The following is a 15,986-nucleotide window of genomic DNA, read 5'->3' on the forward strand; positions in this document are numbered from 1 at the left end:
ACAGTGCAAAAGAACAGTCAGTAAAAAAACAGTAAATAAATAAATAGCAGCCAATTTTAATCTATGTGGTATGTGGTGATAGTAATGGTAAAACTAATAATAATAGTAGTGCAGTAGACAGTTTGTCCAGAGTCCGGAGTGATTTTTGGTACTCGTCAACTTATTCCTCTTGTGATGCATCTGCTACTGTCACAGATAATGAATGATTGACAATACAATGTAACACAGTTGTAATGTTTATGATTATAATATGTTTATTTTAACAGTTTTATTAATAAGGTATTCAGTTATCTATAAACACTTCCTCTTTACTCTCCAAGAGGACCTCCATTGATTAAAAGCCATGAGATGTGGATGAAAGCCTCACACAAGAAATCTAGTAAATTGAATTTAAGACATTAAGTTAAGGTTAAGTTTTTTGTCAAAACCAACCTTCAAGCTCAGTACATCTCCATGAGTTAAGTATATAAAATACATTTATAACCAGTTTCAAACCAGTTTCAAATGATTATGTGTGAAATTATATATATATAAATATATTTACAGCGGTGCTATGCTGTATCATTCATTCACTGTACTGTACACACACTTTTACCGCTTTATAACAGTGTGTTTGTAGTGATACTATACTTTTCATAAACTCTAAGAGGGGTGAATCTCTTTTGATGTGGTAGTGTGTAAATAGAAACAAACTGGGGTAAAGTTGTATACAAGTACCTTCAAATCCTATAGTAGAGTAATTCAGTGGATTGAGTTAACATGCTAATATATGAGCATGAGACTCTTCATCAAACTCAGACTACATGGAGCACACAGTGTATTTCATCACTGGACCCTCGGTAACCTAAATATGGAAGTTTCCTCAAGTTCCAGGCAAAAATGACAGACTCGGGGGAGTTTTGAATGACATAGTTATAAGATGATTTTTAGTTTGTGTGTGTGTGTGTGTGATACTGTTCAGTGGAAGGGTGTATCACAGATCTATGTTTGCTGCTGCTTACAAAGGGCCAGACAAAGGTAACCATGGATACACACTCTTCCTATTGCACAATAACAGATGACTTCCTGTCGAATGAGTCTCAACTGTGCTTTTGATTTTTGCATTAAGTTTTCATCAGAGGAGGCAGTGAGTCAGACTTTGGTGGGTTCATTCATAAAGAGACAGTATTATCATCTACATTTGACATTTTCATTCACAATTTATTGTGACAGCTTGAACACAGAGTTGGGGGGTCACATGGATTTAAAAACAGCTGGTTCAATTGTGTACATTTTTGTGTCTTTTTGATTCTTGCATTGTCTCCAGACATCCAGGGGCCCCAGAAGCTCCACATTAACTGCATGTTAGTGGGTTTTGGTCATTTTTATTAACTGTAATTTTGTTTAACCTGCATTAACTGTTTTGTTTTTGATTTACTGTTGGCCAAACAAGTTGTAAACATAAAATTAAAATATCATCAGCTTGTATGGTGAACTTAGCAAACAGTTGCTTTTTTAAAAATGAACCAAAACAGTAAAGTGACGGGCTATACATTTGAAACAATGCACTCAAAGATGCTAAAGTGCTCCACAGAGCTGAGGGGTTACTTTCTGTGGCTTTGTCACTACAATGGACACCTTTTATGCTATTGTTAATATAAAAATATTGATTATATTAGCTTTCAGGAATTTCCACCGCAATATTAACAAAGGAAGGTCAAGCATTTATTCTAATGTTGAGGCCCCTCTCTTGTAGAGTGTGTGTCACAAACAAGATTAGAGACATTCATTATTTTAGTTCATATTGTGCTCACATGGTGTAAATAACATGTGTAAAATTACCACAAACTCCTGAGTACTTGCTGGTATATACAGTACACAATGCTTTGAGAGTGCCTGTTGTGGGGTTAATAGGAGCCCAGTTATTATGATAGTAGAGGTTATTTTACATTTTTGCTACTACTACTATGTGAAGGTTGTGAATATCTGTCCTCCACCAAAATAGGTTTTTATGTTTAGTTCATTTCAACTGTAGATTGTAAGTAACAGGGCTGGGTGTTAATTTAATAAGATCATTTATTGATTCTCAGCGGAATCGTATTTTGATAATATAAACATATAATATGATGATTTTATAATAAGAATTACTGATTATGGGCAGAGTTGTGATTTTTAGCACAATTTCATCTACTTCCAACATGCATGGAGAAAGTCCAGCAACCCTTGCAGCATACAGAACAAACGTTGCAGAATTAAGACTTTTGACCTCTTTAGCAGTAAAATTAAAGAAATTAAAAAGAAATATATTATTGTTTAGATTATTGATTAAGAGTTTTGTCAGGTCTAGTCCATCACAGTGAACATTAATTTGATTGTTTTATATGTGACCACATTGTGATATTGATACGTTTCAACCATATTGCTCAATGCATGTTTTCAGCTCCTGTAACTTGTGTTTTCTTCACATAATTATTCTTATAGAGTCTGCATGGGAAGGTTTCCTGCACCACATCAGGTACTCACTCATCAAGTGAAACAGCGCTCATCTGCAACAGTTATACAAGGGAGTGTTTGCATGCTGGGGTATTTCCAGGAAACCACATCAGCCTACCAATCTGACTGTGGTGCAGGCTGTAGGTTGTGAAAAATAGCCCACGCACAACCCCTGTAGTCCCACACTTAAATGTCACCTCTGCCCTGCCATATATAACTATTACCAATTCCCCACCTGTCACTGCCATATCTCCCCTCACTCCAAACTCCCCCCTCCCACTGCATGATCCACTCCTCCTGAATGAACAGTGTTTTTCTATGTGAGGGTGGGGGTTCCCGTTTATTTTTTTAAAAGCATGACGCCCTAACACAAGCCTGGAAAAAACTGAATAGTGAGAAAAAAAAGCACCTAAGAAAAAAACCTCATCATTTTTTGTATGGAAATGTCTAACAATGAGAAAAGAAATAAGAACAACGGAGGCGGAGGGAAGACAAAGAGAAAACGAGCTAACCCAGTTAAACATGGGAAAATGGTGCACTCTGCCACATCTAAACTAGGCCTCAGTGATCAGTTATCTGATGACTTTTGCAGCACCCACTGTACTTCCTACACTGGAGATGGATTTGGTGCCAATAGTGAGCAACTAATTTTCAGCAGAAACACTATTAGGCAACACACAGTGTAGTGGAGAGATATGCTGTAATAAGAGGGCAATGTTGAATCTCAAAGAGTACACACAAGCATACTGTATGTGCAAGTGCTTGTAGGGTAACTTACATGTTTGTGTGTCGCATTCACATTTACAGCGCTCACACACATTTTTCTCTCCCTACTAAACCAGTCACACAGACACACACACACACAATAACAAGAGAGACAAGAACCACATTAGACAGATTTCAGATTTCTTAATAAAAATAATTCATTTCAGGACGACATATAAATAATTATTGAATCACACAATACAGATATCTTGATATGAATAAATACTTAACAAATAAAATCAGGCTTTTTTTCATACAATACCCTATTGTCGAAAGGTCACACAAAGAAACTTCCACACAGTTTGCATGTTTTGTTACACCTTCTGGTTGCTCTTCCTACTGTTGGAATGTCCCTAAGCGAGTCGGAGTACCATTCCTAAATGCCTCAGCAGCTTAGACAAGTCATGTGCAACTTATGTGATCTCCTCCCAGTCAAACTCAGTCAATGCCCCGAAAACTTGTTCAGGGGCCCTGATGAGCTGACCACTAATTGGCCTTTAATTGATTAAGGTTTGTCTAGAGGTGATTAAAGCACACAGAGATCTACGTACAGGCCGTCAAAACATAGGCTGGCCTGACAGCTTTAGATACAGTTGAATGAAAAGGCAGACCGAGAGCCTGTTTGTCTATGCTCTTCTAACTAGAGCCACAGATGGACATCTGCCTACAGCAGTGTAGTTCTTCAGCACAAGTATGAGGGGAATAACTGTTCCAGTTGATATCACATTAGAGTTTGTTTGATAAATGTTTTACGCTTTAGGTTATCTCTGTAGATGAATATTTCTTTGTATCTGGATAAAATAGATACTTATGAAAAGATAGAGCCCATTTGGAGATTTTCAACATGAGAGCTTGACAAGCTCGAGTCTGTGGTTACACAAAATTGGAGATGTCTACCTGTGGCACTCTAGTTAGTTTAGAATGGTCCAGGCTGGCCATTTTTAAGGAGGTAACAACAACTGTTTGGCGATTGATGGCACATGTATTTTTTTTTTTTGGCAGAAACAAAACCAAATATATCAAAATACATTAAAAAATCCCAAAACAAATTTTAAAAAAACAAAAAAACAGGAATGTCAGTTTTGCGTATTCCAGACGCACACATTGTGTGCGTTGTGTGTGTTTGTGTGAGTGTGTGTGCATGTGTGTTGGAGATGAGGCATCGGGTTGGAAGGTCCTAAAATATGGACCAAGATCCATATTCACAAAAGCATTTTATAGGTGGGAGCACTGATCCAGGATCACTGATCAGGCCCCTCTGGTCCATAAAATTTCAATCACTACTTAAAGGCAAAACTTATCGAGGATCAGCCCCAATACTGTGCTGTTGTAACAGCAGCACAAAACACATTCAGATAAACAAGATTAGCCAAAGCAGGCAATGGGATTGCTCTCTGAAGTTTTGAAATTGTCGCCTTGGCACATCCAGTGCGGTGGAGCAGAGAGGAATGCATTTCTCTACGGGTTTGTTTACCTACACATCACCTCAGGCTGGGGTGGGGAGCATACAATCTTACAGAGCTGTGTTGGCATGTGCATGTGTGCATGTGTGCATATGTGGTGGTAAGGTGGATAATCATCTAGACATAGTTGACAATCCCCTTCTGACAGAACTGGAGCTACTACATTTGTGTGCGCACGTGTAGGTTTGTGTCTATGCATTTCTAGGTGCTTAAGTGGTCAGTAAACAGGAAAACAAAGTCCAAGGCAACAGATCTGTTTTAGAGGAGAAGAGGGGAAGTAAGAGGAAGGACAGGAGGAATAGAAAGAGAATGAGTCCTGTCTCTACTGTCTTCTCTGCCTTCTGTCCGCTGACACCGCCAGCATGTTGGCTACAATGGAGAGGCTTGTATTTCTGTACATGTAGCACCAAAACTAGCAGGGGCCTGCCCTGTCTGTCTTGCACTGTTTAGACACATGGTGTGATCTTACTTTCCATATCTAACAATTCATAATGTCAACCTTATATAACGGATTACTAGCAATACTGAGGCTAATTTGCCTCAGAGTCTGAACTAACACTGCCACTGATTAAGGGAAGAAAATTAATTCTCGATCATTTTACAATATTGATTGCAAGAGCCTTTCTTGGCAAATCTTTGCCTATTTTTGGAGGACATATATGAGTGTTTTTGGAGAACTAAGCTAAACAATCAGAATACCATTTCATTTCCTTTCAGGCGCTTTTACTTGCTTTGGCCCAGTTTGGCTCACTTCTGCTTACTACTTCCGCAGATTTGTTGCTGGGCTTCCCCAACTACTGCAACCCTCACTCTACAGGGCAAAAGCTAGACAGACAGGCAGACAGATACACAGGTGGGTTAAGACAGACAGACAGACAGGGGGCTATAAATCCTTGGCTGTGGTCTAGAAAGCAATGTCAGATGCTTCTTGTTATGTCAACATACAATCATTTTGTCCGGCACGATTCACCACGTACCTCTAAATACATATTGTACACAAGAGTTAAGTCAGTTGCTCTGACATGTAGCCAAACCTCTCACCGTGTAAGTGCACTGGGCACGTCAGATGATAATAATTGCACAAAGAGGTATTCTGGAGGCCATGTCTACTGCAAACACACACACGCACAAACACACACACACACATACATACACACACTCCCCCCCCACCCTCCCCCCACGTACACACACTCTCTTCACATTCTACATGGGGGGTTTGATTTTCAGGCCATAAGGTTACTAGTAAGTCACTAGCTAGTTAGTTAGTTGGTTAGTTAGTATCAGAGGTGCATTGACTGGCATGGGGCGCCCACAGCAGGGCAGCGGCTCTAGCGTGCTAGCGATGTGTCATCATCATCGTTGTGTGCGTGGGTGCGTATGTGGTCAGCCGCGGTAAATCTGTTTGAAGTGGTCACACTCATTGCAGTAGCCCTGTTTCTCTTGGTTGGCGTAGTGGTCACAGCCCTGCGTCCGGCACCGCTGCTTGGACTTTTCCTTGGGCGCCTGCGCCCGCCTGCCCGCCTCTCTGCCCTGGCCACGCGTGTGGCACTCTGGGCAGAGGTCTGTGCAACCCGGGGACACATTACTGCAGCCACTCCGCCGGCACTGAGTCTGGGTCTGGGTCTGGGTCTGGGATTGCTGTGAAGGTCTGGGTTTCACTGCTCGGTCCCGCTTTTTGTACAGAGGAAGAGAGGGAAAGCAAAGAAGAAGAAGAGAAAGGTCAATTGGCAACTGAAAGGCAACTGTGGATCAGCAGGACAATGCAAGATAGGCAGCGAGAAGACACAAACAACGGTGAAGTACAGCATGGGAGAAGGACTTAAGCAGTTGCGGCAGACACCTACCATGACCAGAGGAGGGGAATGTGGTGTGCGATGTGCCACTTGGTTGAGCCGTGCACTTTGCTCTTTGACGTAGCACTTGTCGCAGTAGCCCTCCAGCATTGCCTTGCCAACAGCACCACACCCAGGTCCACGACACCGCGAGGCGTTCTGGAAGCCCGCATCCACACCATGCCGGCTCTGGACCGGTGCAGGGGGAGGGGTCAGGTCTGGAACAGACAGCAGCCAACATTAAGCAATGCCTTATGTGATTTGACATTTGTAGTAAAGAAAACTAGACATCCAATTAAACATTACATTAATTCCTTCCATGCAAACAAACTGACACAGACATTTGTTTAAAATAACTTTTAAGACATTTTCTGTGTCTGAAAACCTTGTAACATGATAGAAGTGTTCCAGTTTAGTTTCAGGACTTACGGTGGTTGGTCTGATAGTCCACGTAGCAAATAGTGCAGAAACCCAACTTCTCTGGCGTCCCAAAGAACTGGCAGCCAGATCTTTTACAAGGGCGGGCCAGAGGGGCTTGCCAGGCTGAGGTGTGCCCTGGGGTTAGGGTGAGGCACGGCCGCTCAGCGTCCCTGGCCTGGCTCCAAGCTGAAGACGAGGCCTCAGTCCTGGGGTTGTTCTGCTGTGGCTCTCCCCTCTCTGGAGCCTGCTGTCTCTGCATGCAGGGAGGACACAGGCCATTGAATATTCTGAACGCCTCCTGTCTGCACATGCTGCAGCGCTCTGTCTCTGTCTCGCAGCCCCCCCACTGGGTCCAGCCGGAGCCCTGGGCCGGATGGGGGACTATAGGCCCCCCATTGGGACCTGGGATTCCTGTAGCAGCCGTTCCAGCTCCAGGGGGTCCATGGTTCTGCCTGGAGTTGAAGCAGCGCTCGCAAAGTCCATCATGCTCCACGCTAAGGGTGAAGAGGCAGCCGGGTGTCTTGCACTTCATGGCGTGAGTTTCACTGTACAGGCTGAGGCTAGGAGCAGTTGGCGGGGCTGAGCGGGGGCTGGATAACACCACCCCTCTCCCAGACGAGGAGCATTGGGGGCTGCTGCTTCGGGCTCCTCTGGAACTCACTTCAGTCTCTGATCCCCCAATCACTCCAACCCCACCTTGTACCCCTCCTCCCTTGGTCTGCACTACCCCTTCTATCCTCGCTCCTCCACCGGTAGTGGCCTGTCGCTTCTCAAAGCATTCGTGGCAATGAGGCTGGGTGTCCACAGAGACGTAAAAGGTGCATCGTGGTGTGGCACAGCGGATCTCGATGAGGGAGAGCTGGGAGACGGAGAAGGGCGGTGGGCGCTGCGGCTGAGCGGCCCATGCCTGCTCCTTGTCCTCCTGCCAGCGCTGGTACTCATGGTTGACAAGTTGCAGATAGTCCTCCATCAGGTTCATGTCTTCAGGGAGGTTGCCCTCATCCAGCCTTGGGACAGGGACATGCAATATGGTTCTTTAGACTGTACTTTTTGTGATTTCAGTTGATGACACTTTTTCAAATACATTTCAAGTTAATATAGCTATTGTAATCATTTTCTATTTCTACCATCAACCTAAAAATAAACCTCTTCATTCCTAAGCTGCAACACGCAAAGGTGCATTTAATATTGAGGATGTACAACTGTGATATCAATCTTTTTTATAATCTGTAGGTACCGTGCAGCATTGATGATTCGTGTAGCATCGTAGCCCAAGCCTATGACGGGGATCTCTATCAGTAGCAGGTAGTCTTTGAGAAGCCTCTCTTTCTGCTGCTGTTCTTTCTCCATCAGGAAGTGAACCTTCAACTCCTCAAAGCCTCCCCGTCCAGGGTTGATTAGCGGTACTGCTCTGATTTCTGGCAAATTCAGACCAAGATGTTAAATAGAAAAAAAACCCTGAAGAACTTCATATCAGCCTTTTTTTGTTGTGTCAGATGCATAACAGCAGTCTTAGTGTTTCCTACCTGGACCACTGTCTTTGATGGTGATGAGAGGTGCAAAGTGCTGGGAGTCGTAGCCGAGCACTATCGGGTATTTGTAGCACTCTGTGGGCGGCCAGTGTAGTGGCAAATAAATCCCACCCACATTCAGAGGAGAGATAGAGGAGCCAGATTTCATACTCCTGACCACCTGGTCTGTTGAAAGCACAGCGATTTAAGAGATTTAAAAATAAGAAAAATAATAATCCAAGAACAATGTAAATATGTTTTTAGTACACATTTTATAGGACTTATTGTTAGCTTTTCAGCTTCTGGAGGAAGGTAACTAATTGGGGCTTTTGATGAATAATGCTAGCAATGCTTATCACTTATGCAGAGTGCCAATACAGAAAGTCACAAGTGCACGGCAAGTGTCTGCATATTTGCCTTCGATACAGTTTATATTAATAGCACAATATTCATGCTATATCCGCTAACCAAAACAGATGGTGATACAGTGAAATCAAACACTATGTAGACTTCAAAACAACTAACAGCAAAATGTTAAGGCATGTTGTTGAGGAGATACCCTCACCTTCTTTATCACTGAACGACATGTTGAAACAAGACCAGGGAGTCTTTGATGGCTAACAAGGAACATACTTTGAGATGATAAAGAGTGATTACCTGCGATGACGATGATGGGTCTGCGAAGAATGTTGGAGAGGACGAAGATATGAATGTCCTCCAGAGAGTCAAACTGGAGGCCGTTGCTACTGGAGACTGGAGATGCCATCTTCACAATCTTTTCCCACTCCTCTTCCCAGTTCTGGGACAGAACACATACACACACACAAAGGATATAAACTTGTGCACATTTGTGTAATGTATTGCGTAAAATCATTCCATAAAATATTAATAAGGAGAATGGTGCATGCTCATATTCTGGCTTGAACTTTCCCATAAAAATAAAATGATGCTGCTTTGTTTGGGTGTTTTGTTTTTAGCTCAGTCTTCTGCTGTCTAGCAGTAATCTTAATGCAATGTAATGAAAAAGGCTTTTGACCTAATCTTCATACCATGGTGGTGTATCGGAGTCCGGTCTGGGTGAACTCCTGGGACTGGAGCAGCTCTGCCTGGAAGCGAGCTCTAAAGACCCCAGTGTCCGTCTCTTTCAAAACACCATGGAGGGCTTTTCGAAGCACCAGGTCTGTGTCCTGAACACCCAGCATGTACTGAGAGGCTGCGTGGAGCAAGCAATTCCCATCTCCTATAGACACACACAGAAGAGGCAGGCAAACACATGCAATATTAGTGTTACAGGTAGTTGGTTTTGTACATGTGACAGAAACCTCTAAAACTGTGCAGGGGCACACGCACATCCAAATTCAGTGTGTGCACAGCATACACAACAGACAATTGCAGTGTGCACACACAGAAGTGTAACAAAAGACTGGGGATTTCCAGGCCATTGGGCCGGTTGTCGCACTATCTGGTGTTTAGACTATTATATGACCCTCACATGTCTTAAAGTATGCACACGCTACAGGCAAAGCTCTGCTTTTACCCAGCCGGCCTGAGAAAAATGGCCCTTTATTTACCTGAAAGACATTTTTAAAGGAATAAATGCAACTCCTCTACTACCATAATCTGCCTGGAAAATCCCACAAAAAATGTGTTGTCTCGTTTCACGTCAAAGAAAACTTTGACTTCCTCTATATTCTACAAACCATCAAGAGAGACAGAAGTGTGTGTGTGCGTATGTGTAACCATGAACAAATTAAAAACCATGGAATTTTATTGAGCCTCCTACGGCACCAATGGGTCTTTTTCTCATTGTGAAACAGGAGAGACCAAGTTTGTCAATGTGTGTAGCAATGAAAAACCCTGTTGCCACACTAAACACAGGAATTTCCCTCTGCTAACTTCTGCCTTTTGTGTGTGCGTGTGTTCCCCTCCTATGATCCCAACTCATCTATGCTACTCAGCTGGTCCTGGACTTTCCACTGGGGTGTGGCTTGGACAGGATAGAATGTTATCTCTTAAACTACTGCTATCAACACCCAATGAAGACTGTGATTAATGAGTGCTGAGACAAGATGTGCACTCACACTGTGCACTGTAATATACAGTATATATTCTGTCTAGCTTTATGATCTCTCCTCCTTTGTTCAGTGATGTTTACCTGGCACACACACACCTGAAGCATGCACGCCACAAACAATACTTTTAGATCAGGATAATCCTAATCTAAGAGTTGTTCACGCCACAAGAGCTAAATAATAATTGAAAGTTATTTAAATAACACCTAAACAAAGGTTAGGCTACAATGCAAAAATTATAAAATGAGTTTAGCTAGTGTTAAGTGTCAGGCCAAAGGACAAACTTTTTCAAAATAGCATTATCTGTGGTGTGGGATGGCTGTAATGTGAGATAAGGTTGTTTTCATTCAACTGAAGGAACAATCCCACTGTACTTTGAGAAAAAAAAAACATCCACTTCTATTTCAGACTAGCTAGCTGTTGTTGCATTTCGCCACTCTTGCATCACTCTCAACAAAAAACATAAATTGCACAGCTCTCTAGTGAGAAAAAGGCATCCTCAACAGCACCATCCTCAACAGAGAGACGTACACAGGCATGCAAGAATAGGCACAAACGCCCATGTATGATCAGTTCCTCTTGTGCACAAAAACGCACAGACTTTTGACCCTGAATTGAGCTGCCTGCCGACTAAAGATGAAAGACGGTCTGCTGGTTCCATCTGTCTAAATATAGACACACGCTGTGGCAAGCTGGGACACTTCCTGAAAACGCACCAGTGTAGGACCAGACTTAATCCTCATCTGGTTGCCATCCAGGTGACACTTACCCCAAGTTCACAATGCTGTGCTTTCCAATTGGGCTTGCTAGGTTTATGTCACACATCATCCCACTATCCCACTCTTTGTCTGCAAGCTGTCTAGTGAGACTAGTCCAACAAAACAAGTCCTGGCCAAGACTATTTTTGCCTCTGCTCTGATAAGAAGTGGAGATATTACACCGCAGTATGAAAAATAAATACTGTAGATACCACATGAAGATGAGAAACCTGAAAACGGTACTTATAAGGCGAAAACACTGTGGCAGTGTGTGTGTTTGTCCTCTCTGCTACTACAGTATGTAGAGTCAGTGTATTGTAGCTGAACAAATCCTGCCTGTTGGGGACACATGACAGACATGGGATGCTGTTTGGGAAAAACCCTTGGATGCATCCTAGACATTCATGACAGGAGACGCAGTGAATTTCAATAACAGATTTCTTCACTGGGCGGAAAAGTTTCACGAGAACAAGAAAACGGTTATCTTTAATTGCCGGGAAGTGAACGTTTTATGGAGCTGTTTTGCTTTTATGATGGTCAGTTATATTTCTTCTTGCCTGGGAAAGAAGTTGGGTTTTTGGGAGATTGAAATTAACTGAGAGGTTTTAATCTTTTGTAAATTCACATAGATCATGACCTGAGAAAAATTTGTTAATGTCCCAGAAGATGCGGAGACTGATCTTATAGCAGTGTTGTGACTTTGAGAAGCTTAATTGATCTGACCTGCTCCGACTGGACGGTCGTTGACGGACGTCTGCTCTCTCACGTTCTCTCTCTGTGTATGTGTGTGTCTGTGTCTGCTGAGCTCCAGTGACTCAGCAGCAGTCAGTCAGCCCTCTGTGTGTGTATGTGTGTGTGCGCGCGTGTGTGTGTGTGTTGTCCGTCCTCTGCTCAAAGTCATGTCTGGGTCCTTCAGAGTTAGACCAGCTCTAAATTCTGTCTCATCTTTATGACATCATTTTCACAAGGCAGGAAATTCCATCTAGGTTACTGGCAGCAGAAGTCAGAAGGGTTTGTCATCCATTCAGGGGTCTTTCTGAAGAGGAAGTATGAGTTGATAAGAGTTACAGTTACTCCTTTGGTCCATACTGACTTTAGATTCGCAGAAGGCCCCTTACACAGAGTTTCACTATCTATGATTTAGGACACAACACAATAAGTATCCAGCAAGTTCCTCATCCATGCAGTACATTCTGAACGTACAAGTGAATTCTGCGATGAGGTTGATAGAGGACTTTCTCACTGTTTAACAGTGCTCAAGTGTTAATTGCTATGAGAAAGAAAGAAACTATTTCCTCTGGAAACTCACATGTTTTAGACAAACTTGTAAGCCAGCTTAATTTCCGCTTCCTTCTTCTGTTGTGAATGCTATGGCTGATGTTTCCCTTCAAAACAGTTTTTTTTCCCTCTCATCTAAAAATAGACCTGAATCTGATGTACACTCCAGATGTGTTTAAGATATTACAATATAGATTAAAGACAGGCCAGCAGAGTCACTGAGACACAAGGCTCGGTGAGCTCTGACACATCTGACGCTCACTAAGACAGCGACATAAAGCTGGGTCAGGCAGTCAGGCAGGTGGGGAACTTAAGGTAAAATGATGTTTTAAGGTCCACTGACATTCACAGTACTTACACACGCACACACCTACTCAGAAACAGAGGGGACATACCCCTAAGGTTGTAAATGAAAAACTGTGGAAATAGTCGGGTCCGAAACATCATCGACAGTAAATAACAGTACTGCATCTGACGGCAGAGAATTTCCCAGTAAAGGGGTATGATCAGAAGTATTCAGGCCCATGTCTGAATGTTTGCCTACTCTGGGATGTTCCCGTGTTACGACATCCACGTAACAGAAAACATGACTTAGCAATGGGCTGACTGAACTCAAACACTCGACACAGTAAAACCAAGGGGGCTGCTAAATGAGTGTATGCGAAAGTGGAACCCGTGTCCCTCCATTGTTGTCATTTACAGTAACCCTGCTTGTGAGTAATGACATCTCAGAATTTACATATCAAATAGCCCTGACTCATAAGCACGCACCTCCTCTATCATAGAAAATGAAACAAAAGCAAAACACATCCTCCGCCCTGAGCCACAATTCCTGAAATCAAGGAAACACAAAAGTTTAACATCAGCTCTGTGACCAATCTGTTGAATCGTTCCTGCTGTTGAACTTTGGATTAAATGCCACCAGAACCTCCTACTCAAACAGCATTCATTCATATCCATCCATAAATACATACACACACTCAACCACAAACGTACATGCAATAAGAACCCTAAAGCCTCCCACCTTCATGGAGCTTCACCCACGAGTGAGAAAACCATAGAAACCTGGTTTACTGGAGACTTCAGAGTCCAGAACAGTTCCTAAACATCAGCAAAATCTTTCTTACCGTTGGTCCGTAAGGGCACCATCTTCTTCACCTCCCGACACCAGTTCAGCTTCTTCTCCTGCTCTAACGAGGCCTGCATGGCTCGGTCCAGGATGGCAGCCTGCACCACCTCCCTGAAGGCCTGCGGGAAGTGGTTCATGGCGATCATCTCCAGCGTGTAACGGTGCATACCGCGCAGGTGGTGCATCAGGCCGCCGCTGGTAGCCGGCTTCACCACGTCGTTGGGCACTCGCTGACGGATCTTCACCGCCTTCAGCAGGTTGGAGACAAACAGGAATTTGGGGAGGAAGTTCTGACCCTGCGACATGGCGGATGTGTGGCCAGGTGGGTGGAAGGAGGGGAGGAAGAGGAACGAGGAGAAGGAGAAGAGGAGGAGGAGGAGGCACCAACCACCGTTGACCAAACAACGTGGAAACTGGATGGAAAGAAGGGGAGTGGATATGTTATTTCACAGGAGAGTACAGTAGAAAATAACAGTATAGACTGGTGGGACTGGTGGGAAATTTTCAGTGGAGATTCCCCTTCCTTATTAATTGAGACTCAACACACAACTTAATTCACAGTTTGTTCGGGAAACCACCCAACACACAGGATCAACACACTGTTAAAGCTGCTTGGTGCTTTTTCGCTGGAGATTCTGATGGGCCAAATGGAATAAAGTACACAAAGAAGCCTTTGTATTCGTGTTTGTTCTTTTAATTCTCCTTTTTCGTCTTTTAATTTTCCCAAAACAGGGCGTTCCAGTGTCCCGCTGAGCTCAAAGCTTTCCAACATTAAACTGGTGTTTTCCCAAACTTGAACTGAGGGCTTCCCAGGCTGCTGGGAAGGTCACACTGACTGCCCAAAGGCCTCCTCCCACGCCAACACCTTTCTCTGGAGGGCAAAGCTGTCGGCCCGCATTAAGTCTGTTTTAAAACACAGAGTCAGGTTAGGAATTGTTAGAAAACTTTCAATACCTGTGCCAGTATGATGCTGGGCTTTCAGTACTGATACTGTTCTCAGTCCCATAGTTTGTTCTCAATAAACCACAGTTTAGTTTTGTCACAACACAAGCAGCTGTACAAGAACGTAGCAATGTTTCCTGATTAAAGTCAGGAAATTTCTGTTTCTAACAAGACTAAGAATGTGGCCAAACATTTCATTCTAACTTTCCAAAACTTGATACTCACTGTTATATTTTGATCAGCACTTTAAACCCTGGCTGTACTAGTTCTGGATAACAGCAGAATGATTTCTGAAGTGTCTCACTCTAGAGGTTTTAAAGGAATATTCCACCCAAAATGAAGAGGTTGTCAGCACATTCTCCCTTCACAGGAAGTAGAAAGTGATGGTCAGCAAGCAGGCCTGGAGTTTTGCTGACTTTTCAACTTCCAACAACATCCTCATATCAACCAGCCTCGAAGCTGCCAGCCGCTGGATACAGTTCAAGTTCACACAATTACAACACCTGTGTGAATACTTCGCCTCCAGTGGCCTCTGTGCCTTTACTACACAAACAGCAGCAGGTGCAACAACAGACTAGGCCAATGCTAAAAGGCTAGTCATTCAGGGACCAGACAACAGACACCTGGATGTCAGTGAGCATGTTGAATCATTATCCGCTGTTCGGTGTGTTGGCACCGCTGGCAGACTTTAGGCAGACAGACAGTGGCACAGCGGTGGACGCTGCGGTTTAGGCTGGCTGGCTACACAAAAACACAATAACAGGAGACTTTGCTGACGTTAAAGGCTTACGTAATTCCAATGACAACTACCTTTGAAACAATGTAGCCTTCAATCGCGTCTCACAGCGCGGGTATAGACCCAGTGCAGCGCCGCCGATGCTACATTTGGCTGTTTAAATGCCCCGTTATCCGCTTGAGGGTGACGTCTTTGTAAACAATGGCTGTCAAAGCCACTGTCGTGAGCAGGCTTCAAGCTTCCTCCATGTCCCCCCTCCCGCCCGCCCCCCACAAACACGACCATACATTACTCAAGGCCCAAACGTTGTTGTACCCCACCAAGTCTTACCCCCCTTGGTAAGAAGCGTCGTTCACACGGGGAGGCACAGGGAGGGAGGACGGGTGTCTTACCTGTGTAATATGTCGGGGTAATAACAAAGCCCTCCCGGATGCTCAGGCTAGTCCTCTCTCAGCCACTTCACTCAGCCTCACCGCAGCGGTCCTCGGCGCCATTCAACCTTCTCTTTCCTTCAGTATCAGATCTATTTTGGAGCCCTCGCAGCTAGCGAAGTCTTTCAAAAGACTACACACGTCCGCTAGAGATAGTTTTAAAAAAAAAAAAAAAAA

At 43.7% G+C, this 15,986-nt stretch overlaps 1 protein-coding gene across 1 annotated transcript; it reads right to left on the reverse strand.

The window, feature by feature from the left end:
- Positions 1-3,370: 3,370 nt before the first annotated feature.
- On the reverse strand, positions 3,371-15,942 carry tnfaip3 (tumor necrosis factor, alpha-induced protein 3). Its single transcript, XM_035663590.1, has 9 exons — positions 15,771-15,942; positions 13,699-14,113; positions 9,513-9,703; positions 9,121-9,262; positions 8,479-8,649; positions 8,190-8,370; positions 6,962-7,959; positions 6,545-6,750; positions 3,371-6,371 (listed from the first exon to the last, which is right to left on the reverse strand). Exons 2-9 carry the CDS (start codon positions 14,003-14,005, stop codon positions 6,084-6,086), a joined length of 2,484 nt encoding a protein of 827 aa, XP_035519483.1. The 5' UTR covers positions 14,006-14,113; positions 15,771-15,942; the 3' UTR covers positions 3,371-6,083.
- Positions 15,943-15,986: the final 44 nt, after the last annotated feature.

The sequence above is a fragment of the Morone saxatilis genome, unplaced genomic scaffold (assembly GCF_004916995.1).
Source record: "Morone saxatilis isolate NCDOM2014 unplaced genomic scaffold, NCSU_SB_2.0 Contig19, whole genome shotgun sequence".
Taxonomy (NCBI): domain Eukaryota; kingdom Metazoa; phylum Chordata; class Actinopteri; family Moronidae; genus Morone; species Morone saxatilis.